The following is a 22553-nucleotide window of genomic DNA, read 5'->3' on the forward strand; positions in this document are numbered from 1 at the left end:
GGAGGCGGAGCTTGCAGTGAGCCGAGATTGCGCCACTGCACTCCAGCCTGGGCGATAGAGCGAGACTCCGTCTCAAAAAAAAAAAAAAAAAATAGAAAGACGGCCTATACTAGAACTTTCCTCCAAAAAAAAAAAGATAGACACTTGGAAATGCCAATGTATTTCTCTGAATTATATCTTTTAAAAATAAATGCATGTGAATATCTCATCTTTGTTCTATGTTTCCCCGTATTAACCTGAATTCATTGTGAATATTAACTATAACTTCGTGCCAGTTTTTTGGGAAGAATTTAAGAATTACTTTTAAAAATTATTTTTGAAAAGGAACTACCATTTGTGGTTGCTGAATGTTTCAGTTCCCACAGTTGGAAATATCAATTAAGTTTTAGAACAAATTCCCTTTGTTTTGGGAAATTCACCAGGATGGAACTTTTAATTACATGAAAGTACCTATCATTGTTCCTGGAGAAAATTGTGAAGTCTCCACAAATTTGGATGTAGTAATATAAATGGCTGCATTTTTAGGCAGACTATAGACTTGTAGAGTTAGAGAACTGTTTTCCCAAAATATGGATACAAACAGAATGTCAGTGGCCTCCATAGTAAGACTGAATTATCCAAAAACTTGGAAGTACATTTTCACCCACTATGATTGCATTATCTAATCCTTGACTGTCAACCCATGCCTAGCTTCTTCTGCTAAAAGAACAGGTACCTATTTTCAATATCAGTCTAGGTGGGCAAGAATTGGTGGGCCTGGTCCTTGGGACATTTCTGAAATATAGGACCAAAGAATAGGGGTCTTGAAGTGAAGGAACATGGAAATTTCTCCTTGGCTGGAGTAGTGTACTGGCGTCTAGACACCCAGGAATCTGCACAGAGCTAGGCTACAACCCCAACACTAGATTCTAATGTCCATGGTAAATCACTGAGGTACCAGAGTTTATCTCCCAACAGTAAAGCATCATTATTCCTCACTTTGCTGAGATTTGGAAAGTTTAAGAGAAAGGGTATGTCTATACTAGGAACAAAGCAGTGTGTTGTGAACAGTGTCAGTTTTCACTTAGAAATGGCCAAAGGTGACTTGGAGAGTTCTGTAGGGCAGAGTGGCCACCAGGATGGGTTAGAAGGATGTGGTAGCATTCTCTAAGGATTCCCAGGAATACTTGAGGAGAGAAATCCTAGAAAGGAGATGTCAGATTTAAATAGTCTGGGCAAGTGGGAATCACCAATCATTATGGCTTAAACAGTAAAAGTAATGTAACTCCAAGCTAGATAAGGGTCTGCTGTCTATGCATCTATAATCTAGTATTTATAATATATTAAAACATAGTTTTGGACTTTTAGTCAATCAGATGCCAATTTTGAGTTCTCAGTTCAAGTTGTTAAAATGTGTTTAGCAAACGCTTCACCAAAAATACCCTTCCACATTGTGTTTTCAACTCTACCTAATTTCTGATTTTTTTTCTCTTTACCTAAGAAATTATCACTCAATTCTTGTAAGTCTCATTGTTAGTTCTTTTTAAAAATGTTTTTAAATTATTATACTTTAAGTTCTGGGGTACATGTGCAGAATGTGCAGGTTTGTTACATAGGTATACATGTGCCTTGGTGGTTTGCTGCATCCATCAGCCGGTCATCTACATTAGCTATTCCTCCTAATGCTATCCCTCCCCCAGCTGCCCACCGCCCCAACAGGCTCTGGTGTATGATATTCCCCTCCCTGTGCCCATGCGTTCTCATTGTTTCAACTCCCACTTATGAGTGAGAACATGTGGTGTTTTGTTTTCTCCTCTTGTGATAGTTTGCTGAGAATGATGGTTTCCAGCTTCATCCATGTCCCTGCAAAGGACATGAACTCATCCTTTTTTATGGCTGCATAGTATTTATGTATTCCTCTCCTCCAAGCTAACATTCCTTTTTTATTTATAAGGAGAGAATTCAGAGAACACATCTGTTTCAAAGAATAGACCAAGTCACTCCAAATAATAAGACAGGATAAGTCAACCTTATATTCCTGTTGGGCTTCAAGAGGCGTGCATATGTTGTCAAAATCCTATGGACTCAGCACACTTCTGAGGAAAGTGGCCTGAATCACTGTCTCCTACGTAAGCATCATGGCTCCCACCACATGGTTTCAGTGAAAACAACCCTGCAACTCTGGTCACCACCTCCAGGAGAGTCTAGCCCTCAGGTGGAGCCAGAGATAAATAGTGGAAAGTGTCCGAGAACCACTGAACCAGCAGAAGCATCCAGATTCCCTGTTCATGTTGTTTGATCAGATTGGCTTCCCTTCTCAAGGAGCGAAGGAAGGGATCCTTCATTATTCTCCCACCGACACCTGCAGTCCAGGTGGCATCACCAGTCAGGCAGGGGACCAGGAGCAGACTCCATTTCTCTGCCTTATTTCCAAACCAGGTAGTCTGGAAAGTCTGAAAAGTGCTGTTATTATTTTTATTTTGGAGGAAGGAGTGCATACAAGGGTTTTGTGGCTGGGGCAGGGGCAGTCCTGGGTCTATAAGAGCCCTGTATTTGCCTCTTTCCTTCCCTTCCCAGGGACTATAGCTGTCCTTACCCCAGAATATCTAGTCCAGTCCCTTAAGGCTGAAAGCTGGGCTCCAAATTGTCAGAGTGCAGTTCACCAATGGGGGTTCCAGGGCTGTGCCCAGAGACACAGAGGTCAGGGGCCTCTTGGCAGTACTGTATCAGGGGAAATCCAACCCCAGTCCGAGCAACCGGGAATCAGAAGCCACATTGAGTAGGATGGCCAGCTGGAAGGATGGAGCAGGTGAGAGGGCAGAAGAGGATGGTGAGTGGCGAAAATGGACAGGCAGAGGGCAGCTCTTGGTGGGAGTGAGTGTGGCAGTTAGTCCCCATGGCCTGGATCATTTCACTGGAAAATCTTTAATACTGCATGACTGCACCTGACATAAGTTATTCAAATGGTGGTGGTCCCCGGATCTGTGAGCTGGTGGTGGCTTTCCAGCTTTCCCTTTCTTTCTCTCTCTTTCTCTCTTTCTTTCTTCCTTCTGAGATGGAGTTTCACTCTTGTTGCCCAGGCCGGAGTGCAGTGGCGCTATCTCAGCTCACTGCAACTTCTGCCTCTGGGCTCAAGCGATTCTCCTGCCTCCTCTCCCCTCCCCTCCCCTCCTCTCCTGTCCTCTCCTCTCCTCTCCTTCCTTTCTCTCTCTCTCTCTCTCTGTCTCTCTCTTTCTTTCTCTTTCTTTTTTTTGGGAGTCTCACTGTTGCCCAGGCTGGAGTGCAGTGATGCAATCTCAGTAAACTGTGACCTCCACCTCCTGGGTTCAAACGATTCTCCTGCCTCAGCTTCCCAAGTAGCTGGGACTGCAGGCATGCACCAGTGGCAGCTTTCTAAGGCTCCTCAGGCTCACCCTGCAGGAAGCTGGCACATTTCTCACAGAACACAAAGGTGGCTGCTGCACAAACACGTGGACCAAGCAGGTACCTCCTCCTGGGGTCAGTAACAAGCTGGCTTGCCTCACAGTTACGGACTGTAACTGCTGCCCATCCTGTGAAGTGTGGAATTCCATTTCTTCAAATGTCAGGATCCTTCAGGTGTGGAAAGAGCCTCGTATCTGTGTGTCACTCCAGTACTGCCCAGTCTTGTCTTTTTGAGGGTCCCACTAAGTCACTTCACATTCATTTTCGTTTTCCTCCTGCCTCATTCTCACTTCCTGATAATTTTTTCTCTATCTTTATACTTTCCTTACCGATTTATTCCTTGTTTCTGTCAAGACACTCTTTATTCCTTCTAATGAATGGAAGGAGATCGGTCTGAATTTAGAGCACATACAACGGCAGGCCAAGAAACAAATCAGTGCACACTTAGAAGATCATTGCTACACTCACCTCAGTGCCTCCATGCTTCCTGAATCGCAGGCTCTGTGGATGGGATCCAGGAATCTCGTATTGAAGCAAAACCACTAGGGGAGTCTTATAAACACTAGCGTTTGGACCTGCATCAACTCTGACTCCTTCCAGGGCAGGGTCTCTCTCCTTTTCACCTTTATCATCCAGTATTCAGGATAGTGTTTAGTTAAAAAGTAGGTGCTCATCAAATCAGTAGTGAATGAAAGACTAAACTAATGAAAAAATGACAAAATTGAATAAATATTGAAGCCCCAGCCTTAGGTAAAATCGTAGAAGAGCAGATGTAGTCAGCTTTTTAGCCTATCATCGCTACCAAATTTTGCCTGGCCTCCCAGTAGTTCCAATCCTTCCCTTATACTCTTGACCTCAGTAATCCTAATGGGAGGTTCTCTGAGTTCTTATCCCACAAACCACACATTGTGTTTCTGTTCATTGCTTCTTTTTAAAAAAAAAAAAAAATTACTAAAAGTTAATTGCACAGTACCTCATTCATTCGCAGCCAGGGTCTCAGTGTGTTTTGTGTTGATAGCTCCTTAAAAAAAAAAAAAATATTTGGTATAAGGACAAGGGTAAAGGAGTTTCTTCACCGCATTCCCTCTCTTCTTCTGAGTTCTTGTGGATTCATCTCAATAGTGCCTTCAGAAGACAACACTATCCAATTTCTTTCTCCCAATCCCAAGGTGAAATTCAGATAATGAAAACTTCAGGCTCCCTGGCAAGCAACCTAAGCAAAAGAGCTTTGAAAAATTTATTGAATAAAATAAAATATTTTATTTGTGGCCCCTGATATAAATAGGAAAATGGCCTTTTCATGTTTTGTTGTTGTGGTGGTAGTTTTTAAAAGAAATTACAAGTATGTTATTCTCAACATTTTTCACATATTTAAAACTAAACATTCATTTAATATTAATATGTTTTAGTTTTTTTAATTAACAGATTTTTTAATTGACAAAAATTTGCATACATTTATGATGTTTTGAAATATGTATACATTATAGAATAGCTAAATTGAGCTAAATTAATATTATGTTTTGTAAAATAAATTTTAAGCTTAAAAGCTTAAAATAATCTTTTCCTTTTAAAAAATTACCATTAAACTCTTATTGCTTATCAAGTAATTTTTTTTTTTTTGAGACAGAGTCTTGCTCTGTTGCCCAGGTGGGTGTGCAATGGCACAATCTCAGCTCACTGCAACCTCCACCTCCCGGGTTCAAGTAATTCTCCTGCCTCAGCCTCCCAAATAGCTGGGATTACAGGTGCATGCCACTGTGCCCAGATAAATTTCATATTTTTAGCAGAGACAGGGTTTCACCATGATGGCCAGGCTGGTCTTAAACTCCTGACCTTGTGATCTGCTTGCCTCAGCCTCCCAAAGTGCTGAGATTACAGGTGTGAGCCACCATGCCCAAAATCGTTTTTTTTTAACCTTTAGTTTGAGCCACCAAATATTTAAATGCGATTTGCAATTTTAAAATTAGGTAAACATATAACATTCTTATATATATGCCTAATTCTTACATCATTTTTTTCCTGCAGGACAAAATATAAGCCCTCCTAAATATATGTAAGCTAAAATTTACCCTTGACAAATGATAACTGTGATATAAAAATAATTGAGCCAAATTACCAAAATTAAATATTTTAAAGGTAGGCCAAATCAAAGATAATAAGGAAATTAGAAGGCAGTTAAAATGTTGAAACAGTTTGGGATCACCAAGGTATCCCAGTGGAATGAACAATCAAGAGAGCTTATGGAATTCATTTTTCACGTCTTCACAAAAAGAAGAGATTCTCCCTATTATAGGATGACTTAAATTGATTGTTGCCAGAAGGCAAGAGGATGTACTGTACTAGATAAACACTCAACAGCCTTTGGCTTTGCAGTCCTTTATTCTTACCCAATCTTTCTACTCATGAGGTCCTGGTATTTCAAACTTGATCATTAACTTATTTCTCTATTTTTCTGTAGTGTAAAAATATGTAGTTTTAATGTAGTTTCTAAGCTTTGGTGATATTCAAGTACATTTAAGTCAGTAATTTATTTTACTTGAATAGGACCACATGGAAATTTAGTCCCTCTGAACATGGTTTGAGGGCCTTCCGTTTCTGACCCTTTGACAGTGTTAGTTGACACTGGTTAATTTTCTCCTGTTTTTTTGTTTTGTTTTGTTTTTTATAAACTTAATAGGACTTAAATGTAGTTAAGATACTTTGAATAGAATAGTCTATATTTAAATTTTCATTTTGTTCAGGCTCCCATAGTAATAAATCCTAAGAGGAAGACAACATCCAGTGATATAAAAAAATTAGGAAAAGGGACTTGTAATTAATATAGAGGACACATACATATCAGAGATGAACATGAATACACATAAAAGATATAAATCTTTTATCTTAAGAAAAAAAGGGGAAAACGAGAATGAATCAGAGATCAGAAATGTATACCTAGTGATTTCAATAACAAGCATGCTGTATGGTCTCTTTTTACTTGCCTGGTCAGTTGTGAGTAAAAAAGATTTGCAGGGCTGAGGGGGTGCCACCATAGAGTGGCACTAAGATCCTTGCAGCTCAGTGTTCTGCTGCCACAGAGCTGACAGGGGCTGCTGTGAGATATTGTGAAAAGCACTAATATAGAAGTGTAAGATACGGGTTTATGGGGGATGGACATCTGACTAGCTTGTGATGGGACAGGGGCAATGGCTGAGGGTCTCAAAAGTCCTGCTTGAATACATTCTGCTGAGGGCGTAGACTTATTCCTGAAGTTAATGAGAATTTCCTGGAGAGTTTTAAACAGAAGAAGAGTGTGATCACAGCCTCTTTTAGAGAATCCACTTTGGCCACAATGCAGTAGATGTACCAGAGGGGAGTGAAAGTGAAAACAGGGACGTAAGTTAAGAGGCTATCCGAGACAGAAATGGTAGAAGCCCAAGATAAGGCAGAGACAGGCAGAAAGCAAAACAGTGAAGAAGGGAACAGGGACCCACTAACAGACTAGCTACCACCTGAAGCATTGCCAGGTACTGTGGCAAAGAGAAAGGCACTAACTGTGTAGTGACTCTTAAAGCTTCTTCCCAAAAGTGGCATATCCTATATCCACTCACAGTTCATAATCCAAGGTCACATGACCATCCCCCAACTTCAAGAGGGTAAGGAAGTGGATTTCTACCACATGCCTAGTAGCAGAGAGAACCAAAACGTTTGGAGAAGCGTCTAATAGCTACACTTCCTAGTCTATAATCATTACCTAAGGAGACTCATTGCCAGCTACATATGGATTCATGAAAAGAATACACACTAAAAGAACTGCCTAAAGACCTTAAAGGTCTTTCAGTCTTGGCCATTTAATTTGTTGAAATATTAAGTTCAGTCAGGGAAAAAATACTTTTCACTTTTATTTTCCCACCCTAACCTTGGGTACATTCTCTTTTCTTAGCCCAGCTACATGAATCTCACCCCTTTTGAAGCATGGTTTAGTCATTCAATAGATACTGAGCATCTACCATGTAGCAGGTATTGGAGACATAGTGATGAACAAGGCAGACATCTCACAACATCCCTATCATCAAGGAGCTTAGGATCAGAAAAATTGAAACTAAGCAAATGATTACATGTTATTTACTTATGATTGTAATAAGGGATGGGAAGGCAAACATATTGTGCAATGAGAATGTAAGAACAGGGCAAAGTAGAGTAGTCAGCTAGTTGGGAAGTTGCTCAGGTAAAAGTCTGGGGAATGATTACAAGCAGAGAGAAAGAAATGCTTGCGAGAAGGCCAAAAGGTAGGAAAGCCATTGGTACTCACGAGGTAACTGAAATAAATCCGGTATGGCTGAAGCAGAGTAATCAAGAGAAAAGGCAAGGGGCTAGAGACTGAGGCTGAGGTGAGATCACGAAGGTAGTCATAGAACAAATTAAGGAGCTTCCATATTATGCCAAATGCTGTAGGAGGTCATTGAAGAGTTTCTGGCAGGAGAATGACATCATCCATATGGAAAATGAGGGCTGTTGAGAAGGAAATTTACAAGAATAATTATGAATGCATTGTACACAAAAGTAGCTGGTTCCTTCACCACCTTCTTTACCTCCTTCATGAGCACTCACTTTCAACCACCCCCTATCTAAGATCACATCTCCACTCCTCCCACACTAGCCCTCAGATCCTGCTTATTCTTTTATAAGAGCATTTGCCACTTTCTAATATTTTAGACAATTTTCTTATTAGTTTATTGTTTATATTCTCTTGCTAGAATTCTTTTTTCTTAGAAAGTGCCTGGCATATGGGTCTTCAACAAATATTTGTTAAATTAATGTCATATCACATTATGATTTAAAGCTGGGTTGTAAGATGATTTATCTATCAGTGTTTATGGCTTAATATATTTAGTTTAAAATAACTATCTCCTAAATACATGGCTCTTAGGCAAAACATATGCCGTGATTTAATTCTTATTCTTATTTATTATTATTATTTTTTTGAGATGGAGTTTCACTCTTGTGGCGCAGGCTGGAGTGCAATGGCATCATCTCGGTTCACTGCAACCTCCGCCTCCCCAGTTCAAGTGATTCTCCTGCCTCAGCCTCCCGAGTAGCTGGGATTACAGGTGCCTGCCACCATGCCTAATTTTGTATTTTTAGTAGAGATGGGGTTTCGCCATGTTGGCCAGCCTGGTGTCGAACTCCTGACCTCAGGTGATCTGCCCGCCTCGGCCTCCCAAAGTGCTAGAATTACAGACATGAGCCACCACGCCCAGCCATATATATGTTTTCTACTCTAGTTTCCTGAAAATAATAGAAGCTTGATCCTTCCATGATAATATTGAAGTAACCTGATTTCACATCTCAGGAGCTAGGTAAATTATTAATTTATTTTCTCACTTTAAAGATGATACTAGTAAAATAATATTTCAATCAGAGAACTATATACACTTGAGTTGTAGTTCCAAATAATAAAATAAAAATCAAAATATAGTAATATATTAATAAAATCAGTCTATCAACAATTACAGAATATTATCAGTCACATTTATTAGGCTTTTATTGCATGCCAAACACTGTGCTATTGACTTTATTTGCATTACCTCATTTGATAGTAACAGCAATCCTTTGAGGCGGATATTATGGATCAAGCACATTTTACAGATGAGGAAACTCATCCTTAAAGGCTACAAATCTTGTCCAAAGTCACACAGCTAGTAAGGACCAATGCTAGGGAATCAAACCAGGGCTTGTTTACTTCTATAACCTAAGATATTAGCCACCATCCTTCCAGCCCATAAATTTTAAAAAGGAGGATTTTTTTAACTGAAGAATTAGTATTAAATAAGAGTCTAACATCATATTGTTATACCTTTATCAGAAGCAATGAATGCAGTGGAAAGAACACTGGATTGGATGTTCAACAACGAAGTTTAGGATTGGTTATGCTGTTATCTCACTGTGTGTGATGATGAAAAAGTCACTTAAACTCTCTAGTCTTAAATTTTCTCATATATGAAAAGAAGGGACTAAAATAGAGGCTTTGGGAAAGATTTGCAGATCATGTACAGCTTGACCACAATCTTGTAGGAATTCACTTGTGATATGGTTTGGCTGTGTCCCCACTCAAACCTCATATTGAATTGTAGTTCCCATAATCCCCACGTATTGTGGGAGGGACCCGGTGGGAGGTAACTGAATCATGGGGATGGTTGTCCCCATGCTGTTCTCGTGATACTGAGTAAGTTCTCATGAGATTTGATGGTTTTATAAGGGGCTTCCCCCTTCGCTCAGCTCTCATACTTCTTTTCCTGCCGCCATGTGGAGAACGACGTGTTTGCTTCCCCTTCTGCCATGATTGTAAGTTTTCTGAGACCTCCCAGCCATGCTGAACTGTGAGTCAATTAGACCCCTTTCCTTTATAAATTACCCAGTCTTGAGTATGTCTTTATTAGTAGCATGAGAACAGACTAATATGATGTGCTACATAATAAAGAATATTTCAACGGAGGAAATAATTCAATGTGTTATTTTAATTTATGTTAATTTTCCACTTCTACACACAAATGTGACATCTTCACCCAAACTCAAATGCAATTCACAACAAAAAGCAAATTTTGATATCCTGAATGCACTTGAGCAGAGACAAAAAGCTTGCTTCTCTTTTATAAGACAACAAATGAAAAAGACCATAAAACTGATGAACACCCTAGTGTAGCAAGAAAAATTGTAGCTTGCACAAAATAGTAAGATTGAGATTCAAACAACCTGATTATCTTAGGGAAGTATAACATTCATCCATGAAACCATTCAAGTTTCTTAAGAATTACAGTTAATGAAGTATATTCCAAGCCAGAACAAACATATTTACTAAGTTTTGTTTTGCCTAAAATTCAGGTTAGAAATGAATTCATCATGACAACTGGCATGATAAAAGGAACATGTACATTTTACATGCCTAATGGCACAAAAACAATTTAAGTATGTTATTTTCATTTGCTTCCCAGTTTTAAATCTATTGTCTATTGTTGTATAACAAACTTTGTGGCATACAACAGCAAATTTTTATTCTTTCTCATCATTTTGTGAGTGAATAGGACTCTGCTAGGTAGTTCTCCTCTGAAGTCTTTTATGTAGTTGCAGTCAGGTGACAGCTGGTTTGTAGTCGTTGGAATTCTCCTCTGGGCTACCTGAGATTGCTTATGCACTTTGACATCTTGCAGATGAAACTGGCTATTTAAATGAGAGCTGAGCTGGGGTTTTGACCAGAGCACCTACACAGGGCATCTCTGTGTGTTTGGGCTACTCATGTAGAGTGGTTCAGGGTAAACACATTTCTTACACAGTGGCTGGCTTCCAAGAGGGAACATCCCAAGTTGGAATGTTCTAAGAAACATAGGTGGAGGCTATAAGGTTTCTTATGACCTAACTGCCAAGCATCAGTCTGTTGTATTTTATTGATCAAAAGCAAGTTACAGAGACAGCTCAGATGCAAGGGGAGGAGATTTATTGGGGGACTAACTACCACAGTGACACACGAAAGTAAACCTTTGTGACGAATCCACAGAAACTTCTGAGAGGTATAAAGTTAAGTCTTTCATATAAGATTCATTGAATAAGAATCAGGGTGGTTATTCTTGTATCAGTATGTTTTTTTCTACTTTGACAGAAAAGCATTCCTGGAATGAAATTCACCCTATAGTTTTACCCTGAGAATATTATAGATTTAGGAGCAAGGTATAAATTTTCTAATTTCACCTCAGGTTGTTATCTGAGCCAATCAAATTATCTTCAGCTTTATTTCTCTCGGTTTCCTGTACACATGTTGTATCTTACAAATAAATTGAAATCAAGAACATGAAGACACTTGCCCTCGTGCTGAAATAAATTGTTGGTCTACGTGTAATTATTGTTGGCTTGATTTTTCTGTATTAAATCTGATACTCAGCAGAAAACATGTGTATTACATCAGAGACTTAGCTGGGTACGGTGGCTCACACCTGTAATCCCAGTGCTTTGGGAGGTCAAGGCAGGAGTATCACTTAAGGCCAGGAGTTCAAGACCAGCCTGGGCAATAAAATGAGACCCTGTCTATACAAAAAGTAAATAAATAAATAAATCAGAGACTTAGAAAAAATCTGTTTGGTAGCATATATGCATTTATGCATATTGGCCCAGAAAAAAAATTCAATTTTTTTTTTTTTTGAGACAGAGTCCCAGGATGGTGTGCAGTGGCATGATCTCAGCTCACTGCAACTTTTTGAAGCGATTCTTGGGCCTCAGCTTATCTAGTAGCTGAGACTACAGGCACACACCACCATGCTCGGCTAATTTTTTGTATTTTTAGTAGAGATGGAGTTTCACCATGTTGGCCATGCTGGTCTCAAACTCCTGACCTCAAGTGATCTGCTGGCCTCGGCCTCTCAAAGTGCTGGGATTACAGGAAAGAGCCACCGCGCCAGCCTCAATATGTATTTTTAAAAAGCAATTTGGGGTGTTTATTATAATTACCCTATTTTCTGATCTCTGAGATCAAAGATATTTCAACTTGTGAAATATTAAATGTCAATTCTTATTCTTGCCTAAGACTTATTGAATATCATTTATTACGTGCCTGTGCCTTCAAAGAGAACATGTCAACAAGTAATTTTTTATCTCAATATATTTCTTTCTTTTAGTCTGTTTTCTTTCTTTCACTTTGGTATATAACATTCATGGATGTAACCCTAGATTTTCCTGGCTGTAAGAAGTCAGCATCTCCAAATCTTTGCCACTGAAAATATGCTACTATTTTCAATGCTAATTAAGATCTTCCAAAACAACCCACATTTCATATATTGGTTCCATCCTTGACATTATTTATTGATTATTTATTTTAAGTATATGATACTTCTATAGTTGAGGGATTTTCAAACATTCTGCTAACACTATGTCAGGATGTTTATGTGTGGGATATTCTCCCATGTATAGTACCAGAGACATGGGTAGCATACCAAGAATAAGCTCTGGCTTCAAATACTTCCCAGTGTATTGTATGTAACTGCACACTATCATAGGATTGACTGTGAACCCATTCCACTCTATTTTGAGAAATAAATCATTCACAGATTGTATTATTTTAATTATTACTGGAAACATGGTATTTGCTCAAAACCTCTTAACCAATAGCAACATATGTGACATGACATCATTATTGGACTGTTGGAGAAACATTATTTTATACTACTTCCTCATTTTATGTAAATTGCCAACTTATTGCACAATGTTGTTTATAACATTCTCTTATTTTTTAATGTCCATAGAATTGATTTCTCCTTTCACTCCTAAAATTGGAAATTTGTGCCATCTTATTTTTTCCTTGCTCAATCTGGCTAGTGGGGTTATCCATTTTGTGATCTTTTCCAAAAAATGTCTTTTGGTTTAATTGATTTTATCTATTATTTGTCAATTTCTCTTTCATTGATTTGTACTCTTTATTACTTCCTTCTTTCTGCTCATGTTGAATTCAATTTGTTCTTTTTCTAGTGTCTTAAGGTTCAAACGTTAATAAATATTTTTAGATCTTTCTTCATTCCTAAGCATTTTAATGCTATAAATTTGCCTCTAACCACTGCTTTGCCTGCAACCCACAAATTTTGACATGATGGATTTTCATTATTATTTAGTTCAAATAAATTTCCAATTTTTCTTATGAGAAAATTAGACCCATGGGTTATTTGGAAAGTGTTAATTATCAAATATTTAGAGATTTCCATATATCTATCTGTTACTAATTTTTAGTTAAATTTCACTGTGGTAAAAGAACATAATGTGTATAATTATAATCCTTTTAAATTTATTGAGACTAGCTTCATGGCTTAGTATCAGTTGGTATGGTCAACCTGGTGAATGCTCCATGCACACTTGAAGAAAGTATTCCACTACTGTTGGGTGGACTATTTCATAAATGTCAATTAGGTCAAGTTGGTCTGCAGGGATATTTCTTTTTTTTTTCTTTTTCTTTTCTTTTTTCTTCTTTTTTTGTGAGACAGAGTCTGGCTCTGTCGCCCAGGCTGAAGTATAGTGGCGCGATGTCCGCTCACTGCAAGCTCCGCCTCCCAGGTTCACGCCATTCTCCTGCCTCAGCCTCCTGAGTAGCTGGGGCTATAGGCACCTGCCACCACGCCCGGCTAATTTTTTTTTTTTTTGTATTTTTAGTAGAGACGGTGTTTCACCATGTTGGCCAGGATGGTCTCAATCTCCTAACCTCATGATCCACCTGGCTCGGCCTCCCAAAGTGCTGGGATTACAAGCATGAGCCACCACGCCCAGCCTACAGGGCTATTTCAAGTCATCTATACCCTTACAGGTTTCCTATCTACTTGTCCTATTTATTACGTAGAGAAAAATGCTGAAATCCTCAAGTATAATTGTGGATTTGCCTGTTTCTCCTATTAATGCTATTAGGTTTTGCTTCGTCCTACTTTGAAGCTCTGTTCTTAGATATATCAACACGTAAAATTGTTCCATGCTCTTAATGAATTTTTCATTATGAAATGTGCCTGTTGGGGGGTGGAGCCAAGATGGCCGAATAGGAACGGCTCCGGTCTACAGCTCCCAGTCTGAGCCACAAAGACGACGGGTGATTTCTGCATTTCTGTCTGAGGTACCGGTTTCATCTCACTAGGGAGTGCCAAACAGTGGGTGCAGGACAGTAGGTGAAGTGCACTGTGCGTGAGCCGAAGCAGGGCAAGGCATTGCCTCACTCGGGAAGCGCAAGGGGTCAGGGAGTTCCCTTTCCTAGTCAAAGAAAGGGGTAACAGACGGCACCTGGAAAATCGGGTCAGTCCCACCCTAATACTGTGCTTTTCCAACGGGCCTGGAAAACGGCACACTAGGAGATTGTGTCCTGCACCTGGCTCGGAGGGTCCATGCCCATGGAGTCTCGCTGATTGCTAGCACAGCAGTCTGAGATCAAGCTGCAAGGAGGCAGCCAGGCTGGGGGAGGGGTGCCCGCCATTGCCCAGGCTTGCTTAGGTAAACAAAGCAGCCAGGAAGCTCGAACTGGGTGGAGCCCACCACAGCTCAAGGAGGCCTGCCTGCCTCTGTAGGCTCCACCTCTGGGGGCCGGGCACAGACAAACAAAAAGTCAGCAGGAACCTCCACAGACTTAAATGTCCCTGTCTGGCTGACAGCTTTGAAGAGAGTAGTGGTTCTCCCAGCACGCAGCTGGAGATCTGAGAACGGACAGACTGCCTCCTAAAGTGGGTCCCTCACCCCCGAGCAGCCTAACTGGGAGGCACCCCCCCAGTACGGACAGACTGACACCTCACTCGGCCAGGTACTCCTCTGAGACAAAACTTCGAGAGGAACAATCAGACAGCTGAATTTGTGGTCTCACGAAAATCCGCTGTTCTGCAGCCACTGCTGCTGACACCCAGCCAAACAGGGTCTGGAGTGGACCTCTAGTAAACTCCAACAGACCTGCAGCTGAGGGTCCTGTCTGGTAGAAGGAAAACTAACAAACAGAAAGGACATCCACACCAAAAACCCATCTGCACATCACCATGATCAAAGACCAAAAGTAGATAAAACCACAAAGATGGGGAAAAAACAGAGCAGAAAAACTGGAAACTCTAAAAAGCAGAGCACCTCTCCTCCTCCAAAGGAACACAGTTCCTCACCAGCAACGGAACAAAGCTGGACGGAGGATGACTTTGACGAGTTGAGAGAAGAAGGCTTCAGACGATCAAACTACTCCGAGCTACGGGAGGAAATTCAAACGAAGAGCAAAGAAGTTAAAAACTTTGAAAAAAAAATTAGACGAATGGATAACTAGAATAACCAATGGAGAGAAGGGCTTAAAGGAGCTGATGGAGCTGAAAGCCAAGTATCGAGAACTACATGCAGATTGTAGAAGCCTCGGTAGCCGATGCGATCAACTGGAAGAAAGGGTATCGCTGATGGAAGATGAAATGAATGAAATGAAGCGAGAAGGGAAGTTTAGAGAAAAAAGAATAAAAAGAAATGAACAAAGCCTCCAAGAAATTTGGGACTATGTGAAAACACCAAACCTAGGTCTGATTGGTGTACCTGAAAATGACGGGGAGAATGGAACCAAGTTGGAAAACACTCTGCAAGATATTATCCAGGAGAACTTCCCCAATCTAGCAAGGCAGGCCAACATTCAGATTCAGGAAATACAGAGAACGCCACAAAGATACTCCTCGAGAAGAGCAACTCCAAGACACCTAATTGTCTGATTCACCAAAGTTGAAATGAAGGAAAAAATGTTAAGGGCAGCCAGAGAGAAAGGTCGGGTTACCCACAAAGGGAAGCCCATCAGACTAACAGCTGATCTCTCGGCAGAAACTCTACAAGCCAGAAGAGAGTGGGGGCCGATATTCAACATTCTTAAAGAAAAGAATTTTCAAGCCAGAATTTCATATCCAGCCAAACTAAACTTCATAAGTGAAGGAGAAATAAAATACTTTACAGACAAGCAAACGCTGAGTGATTTTGTCACCACCAGGCCAGCCCTAAAAGAGCTCCTGAAGGAAGCACTAAACATGGAAAGGAACAACCGGTACCAGCCCCTGCAAAAACATGCCAAATTGTAAAGACCATCGAGGCTAGGAAGAAACTGCATCAACTAACGAGCAAAATAACCAACTAACATCATAATGACAGGATCAGATTCACACATAACAATATTAACTTTAAATGTAAATGGGCTAAATGCTCCAATTAAAAGACACAGACTGGCAAACTGGATAAGGATTCAGGACCCATCAGTGTGCTGTATTCAGGAAACCCATCTCACATGCAGAGACACACATAGACTCAAAATAAAGGGATGGAGGAAGATCTATCAAGCAAATGGAAAACAAAAAAAGGCAGGGGTTGCAATCCTAGTCTCTGATAAAATAGACTTTAAACCAACAAAGATCAAAGAGACAAAGAAGGCCATTACATAATGGTAAAGGGATCAATTCAACAAGAAGAGCTAACTATCCTAAATATATATGCACCCAACACAGGAGCACCCAGATTCATAAAGCAAGCCCTGAGTGACCTACAAAGGGACTTAAACTCCCACACAATAATAATGGGAGATTTTAACACCCCACTGTCAACACTAGACAGATCAACAAGACAGAAAGTTAACAAGGATATCCAGGAATTGAACTCAGCTCTGCACAAAGTGGACCTAATAGACATCTACAGAACTCTCCACCCCAAATCAACAGAATATACATTTTTTTCAGCACCACACCACACCTATTCCAAAATTGACCACATAGTTGGAAGTAAAGCTCTCCTAAGCAAATGTAAAAGAACAGAAATTATAACAAACTGTCTCTCAGACCACAGTGCAATCAAACTAGAACTCAGGATTAAGAAACTCACTCAAAACCGCTCAACTACATGGAAACTGAACAACCTGCTCCTGAATGACTATTGGGTACATAATGAAATGAAGGCAGAAATAAAGATGTTCTTTGAAACCAACGAGAACAAAGACACAACATACCAGAATCTCTGGGACACATTCAAAGCAGTGTGTAGAGGGAAATTTATAGCACTAAATGCCCACAAGAGAAAGCAGGAAAGATCCAAAATTGACACCCTAACATCACAATTAAAAGAACTAGAAAAGCAAGAGCAAACACATTCAAAAGCTAGCAGAAGGCAAGAAATAACTAAAATCAGAGCAGAACTGAAGGAAATAGAGACACAAAAAACCCTTCAAAAAATTAATGAATCCAGGAGCTGGTTTTTTGAAAAGATCAACAAAATTGATAGACCGCTAGCAAGACAAATAAAGAAGAAAAGAGAGAAGAGTCAAATAGAGGCAATAAAAAATGAAAAAGGGGATATCACCACCGATCCCACAGAAATACAATCTACCATCAGAGAATACTACAAACACCTCTATGCAAATAAACTAGAAAATCTAGAAGAAATGGATAAATTCCTCGACAAATACACCCTCCCAAGACTAAGCCAGGAAGAAGTTGAATCTCTGAATTGACCAATAACAGGCTCTGAAATTGTGGCAATAATCAATAGCTTACCAACCAAAAAGAGTCCAGGACCTGATGGATTCACAGCCGAATTCTACCAGAGGTACAAGGAGGAACTGGTACCATTCCTTCTGAAACTATTCCAATCGATAGAAAAAGAGGGAATCCTCCCTAACACATTTTATGAAGCCAGCATCGTCCTGATACCAAAGCCTGGCAGAGACATAACCAAAAAAGAGAATTTCAGACCAATATCCTTGATGTACATTGATGCAAAAATCCTCAATAAAATACTGGCAAACCGAATCCAGCAGCACATCAAAAAGCTTATCCACCATGATCAAGTGGGCTTCATCCCTGGGATGCAAGGCTGGTTCAATATATGCAAATCAATAAATGTAATCCAGCATATAAACAGAACCAAAGACAAAAACCACATGATTATCTCAATAGATGCAGAAAAGGCCTTTGACAAAATTCAACAACGCTTCATGCTAAAAACTCTCAATAAATTAGGTATTGATGGGACGTATCTCAAAATCATAAGAGCTATCTGTGACAAACCCACAGCCAATATCATACTGAATGGGCAAAAACTGGAAGCATTCCCTTTGAAAACTGGCACAAGACAGGGATGCCCTCTCTCCCCACTCCTATTCAACATAGTGCTGGAAGTTCTGGCCAGGGCAATCAGGCAGAAGGAAATAAAGGGTATTCAATTAGGAAAAGAGGAAGTCAAATTGTCCCTGTTTGCAGATGACATGATTGTATATCTAGAAAACCCCATTGTCTCAGCCCAAAATCTCCTTAAGCTGATTAGCAACTTCAGCAAAGTCTCAGGATACAAAATCAATGTACAAAAATCACAAGCATTCTTGTACACCAATCACAGACAAACAGCCAAATCATGAGTGAACTCCCATTCACAATTGCTTCAAAGAGAATAAAATACCTAGGAATCCAACTTACAAGGGATGTGAAGGACCTCTTCAAGGAGAACTACAAACCACTGCTCAATGAAATAAAAGAGGATACAAACAAATGGAAGAACATTCCATGCTCATGGGTTGGAAGAATCAATATCGTGAAAATGGCCATACTGCCCAAGGTCATTTATAGATTCAATGCCATCCCCATCAAGCTACCAATGACTTTCTTCACAGAATTGGAAAAAACTACTTTAAAGTTCATATGGAAGCAAAAAAGAGCCCGCATCGCCAAGTCAATCCTAAGCCAAAAGAACAAAGCTGGAGGCATCACGCTACCTGACTTCAAACTATACTACAAGGCTATAGTAACCAAAACAGCATGGTACTGGTACCACAACAGAGACATAGATCAATGGAACAGAACAGAGCCCTCAGAAATGATGCCGCATATCTACAACTATCTGATCTTTGACAAACCTGACAAAAGCAAGAAATGGGGAAAGGATTCCCTATTTAATAAATGGTGCTGGGAAAACTGGCTAGTCATATGTAGAAAGCTGAAACTGGATCCCCTCCTTACACCTTATACAAAAATTAATTCAAGATGGATTAAAGACTTATATGTTAGACCTAAAACCATTAAAATCCTACAAGAAAACCTAGGCAATACCATTCAGGACATAGGCGTGGGCAAGGACTTCATGTCTAAAACACCAAAAGCAATGGCCACAAAAGCCAAAATTGACCAATGGGATCTAATTAAACTAAAGAGCTTCTGCACAACAGAAGAAACTACCATCAGAGTGAACAGGCAACCTACAGAATGGGAGAAAATTTTTGCAACCTACTCATCTGACAAAGGGCTAATATCCAGAATCTACAATGAACTCAAACAAATTTACAAGAAAAAAACAAACAACCCCATCAAAAAGTGGGCAAAGGACATGAACAGACACTTCTCAAAAGAAGACATTTATGCAGCCAAAAAACACATGAAGAAATGCTCATCATCACTGGCCATCAGAGAAATGCAAATCAGAACCACAGTGAGATACCATCTCACACCAGTTAGAATGGCCATCATTAAAAAATCAGGAAACAACAGGTGCTGGAGAGGATGTGGAGAAATAGGAACACTTTTACACTGTTGGTGGGACTGTAAACTAGTTCAACCATTGTGGAAGTCAGTGTGGCGATTCCTCAGGGATCTAGAACTAGAAATACCATTTGACCCAGCCATCCCATTACTGGGTATATACCCAAAGGACTATAAATCATGCTGTTATAAAGACACATGCACATGTATGTTTATTGCGGCACTATTCACAATAGCAAAGAGTTAGAACCAACCCAAATGTCCAACAACGATAGACTGGATTAAGAAAATGTGGCACATATACACCATGGAATACTATGCAGCCATAAAAAATGATGAGTTCATGTCCTTTGTAGGGACATGGATGAAACTGGAAAACATCATTCTCAGTAAACTATCGCAAGGACAAAAAACCAAACACCGCATGTTCTCACTCATAGGTGGGAATTGAACAATGAGAACTCATGGACACAGGAAGGGGAACATCACACTCCGGGGACTGTTGTGGGGTGGGGGGAGGGGGGAGGGACAGCATTAGGAGATATACCTAATGCTAAATGACGAGTTAATGGGTGCAGGAAATCAACATGGCACATGGATACATATGTAGCAAACCTGCACATTGTGCACATGTACCCTAAAACCTAAAGTATAGTTTTAAAAAAAAGAAATGTGCCTGTTTATTGCTATTTTCGTTATTGTAAAACCTACATTGATATTAATATTGCCACTCCCAACTCTTTGTATCAGATCACATTGTGGTATAATTAACAAACAACAAAATTCACCAATTTTAAGTGTACAAATTGATGAGTTTTGAGAAATATATGCAGTTGTATAATCATCATCACCGTCATGATATAAAACATTTCCATCTCTCCAAAAAGTTTCCTTCTGCCCCTTTGCAGTCCCCTCCCCCAATGCCACCATCACCTTGCTGGGCACCTGATATGCTTTCTGTTTCTATAGTTTTGACTTTTCCAGAATGCCACATAAATGAAATCAAAATAAGAAGCAGAATTTTTGATAGAGCTTCTTTCCCTTCGTCTAATGCATTTGAGATTCATGAATGGTATTAGTTTGTTTCTTGTTATTGCTGAGTAGTATTCCATTACGTGGATATACCATATTTTGTTTATTCATTTACTAGTAGAATAACATTTTGCTTTACTCCAGTTTGGGGCCATTATATTATGCTACTATAAAACTGGAGTACAAGTTTTTTTTTTAATAGAATTGCGTTTTTATTTCCCTTGTAAATATGGTAAGACTAGTATTTGAGACAATGGTGTTCTTACGCTGTCTCTCTTTAGTCATTAAGCTTCCAATTGGTCCTAGAATCAGTCTCAATAGTTAGGAAATCATGAATGCATACTGAACACTGTACCAGGTGAAAGAGAGGAATATATAACAAAACCTTGAGATCGATAGGTATCGATATATGGCTTCAAAGCCGAGCAAAAGCCACCAGAAGCCAGGGGAAAAAATGTCAGGAAAGTTCACAAATATAGTTTTGATCTTCATGCTACTGTGAGAATTAAAAAAAAAAGGTGAACATAAATAACAACCTTTGAACATGTCAACATGTGAAGCTATTAACCAACTCCACATCCCTGTTTAGAAATTCCTGCTTACTATTCGAATATACACTTGACATTCAATTGACGGACGTTCCAACACTATATTTAACTGGCAGAAATTACTTTTTAAGGGTACAAACGGTTTTCCTTATGCACTCAAATGATTACTGTCGAAGGTAATCTGGGACTCGATTAATGGCTGTGTTAATTATTCTCCCTTTAGCCGACCTCAGTATCCGTTTAAGACTAAAGCGGCCAGAATTACCTGCTCACCCGGGTTCCCAGTTGTAACTGAGACAAGCGGAGGAGCCTGAGGAGCTGAAGACGCACAGGTGACGGTCGCCGATGGCCGGCAGGATCTGACATTTAAAATCGCCCTGCTCATCTGGGCCTCGGAGCCTTTGACAGGCGGGCGTGTCAGCGACAGTGTGGGGGGAAAAGGGGCTGAGCTCCGCCAGGCAGCGCGCGACGACGCCCTCGCCTTGGCCTTCACACAGTAGAACTCGAGAAGCCCACTCGCCCGGCTTGGCCAACGCCCCCACCGCCCAGGGCTCCCCGCGCAGTCGGCGGGCAGGTGTGCGCGGTGCGCGCTCCCAGTGCGTGCCGGGTGCGGAGCCAGCAGCGAGGGGCGGCCCGGGGCCCAGCGGAGAGCCGCTAGCTGGGTGGGTGTCGGCCTCCCCGCCTCCTTCTTCTCCCCGCCCGCTTGCCGGGGATGCTTGCGCGAGGCGCCCCCTCGCCTTTGAGCTCCCGGCCCCGGGGGGCGGTGTGTGTGAGTAGCTAGGAGGGGGCCTCGAGGCGCTCCGCCGAGGGCTCGTCCGGGTTCGTCCGCCGCCGTCACCTGACTCGTCGGAGGCGCCACAGCTGAGGTGGGGGTGGGGATGGGGACGCAGCTTGGAGCGCTAGAGAGACGCGGCGGCGCTGGCAGAAGAGGCGGCGGCGGGCGGGTACTGGCTTCTAGGGCCAGGGGCGGTGGGCGCTGGGACCGCGGAGCTGAGGAGCGGGGCCCGGCCGGGGCTGGAGACTTCGCGCCCGGGGGCACCGGGTCTGCGCGCGCTCGCACACACCCACCGGCGCGGCTTCCCTCAGCGGCCCGGGCTCCGCTCATCCTGCGGCGGGCGGCGCCGCTCAGGGGCGGGGTGAGTACCCGCGGCCGTACTAGGCCCCCTCCCCGCTCCAGGGTCGCGCGGGGATCCGCAGAGGATAATCCCAGGGTGCGGAGAAGGGCAGCGGCCGGGTGACAGCTCCGCGGAGCGCTCCAGGGCGGGCGGGGGGCTGGGCTTCGCCGTCAGTCCGGCTCCGCTCCAAAGCCAGGAAGGGTGAGGCGCCCCAAGACTCCGGCTCCTCCGCAGAGCTCCCGGGCGGCCCCTGCGGCAGGGATTTGGAGACCGGGGGGAAGGGGCCCGGGCGATGGGCCTCGGCGAGGCTTTGGAGCCGGCGGCGAGGAAGGAAGGGGAGGCGAGGGCATAACATGGCGCAACGCTAGGATAATCTCCTTCGCGACTGAGGGAGGACGAGCTCTTTGCTGCAGCAGCGCGAGGAGGAGGAGGGAGGCAGCCAGGGCTTGGGTATCCGATGC

At 41.6% G+C, this 22553-nt stretch overlaps 2 protein-coding genes across 14 annotated transcripts in view; one reads left to right on the forward strand and one right to left on the reverse strand.

Moving 5' to 3' along the window:
- Positions 1–3885: 3885 nt before the first annotated feature.
- Positions 3886–22082, reverse strand: LOC131382917 (uncharacterized). The gene is made up of 3 exons (XM_058435724.1): positions 21243–22082; positions 4376–4423; positions 3886–4103 (listed from the first exon to the last, which is right to left on the reverse strand). Exons 1-3 carry the CDS (start codon positions 22080–22082, stop codon positions 3945–3947), a joined length of 1047 nt encoding a protein of 348 aa, XP_058291707.1. The 3' UTR covers positions 3886–3944.
- Positions 21519–22553, forward strand: part of SNAP91 (synaptosome associated protein 91) — a 159440-nt gene continuing 158405 nt past the window's right edge. For 4 of the 13 annotated variants that reach the window (XM_032152199.2, XM_032152260.2, XM_058434841.1 and 1 more), the window contains exon 1: positions 21863–22113. The gene's annotated coding sequence lies outside the window, so the exon portion shown is untranslated. The other 9 variants (XM_032152208.2, XM_032152267.2, XM_032152218.2 and 6 more) reach the window with 6 other exon arrangements.

The sequence above is a fragment of the Hylobates moloch genome, unplaced genomic scaffold, assembly GCF_009828535.3.
Source record: "Hylobates moloch isolate HMO894 unplaced genomic scaffold, HMol_V3 SCAFFOLD_2, whole genome shotgun sequence".
Lineage (NCBI taxonomy): Eukaryota > Metazoa > Chordata > Mammalia > Primates > Hylobatidae > Hylobates > Hylobates moloch.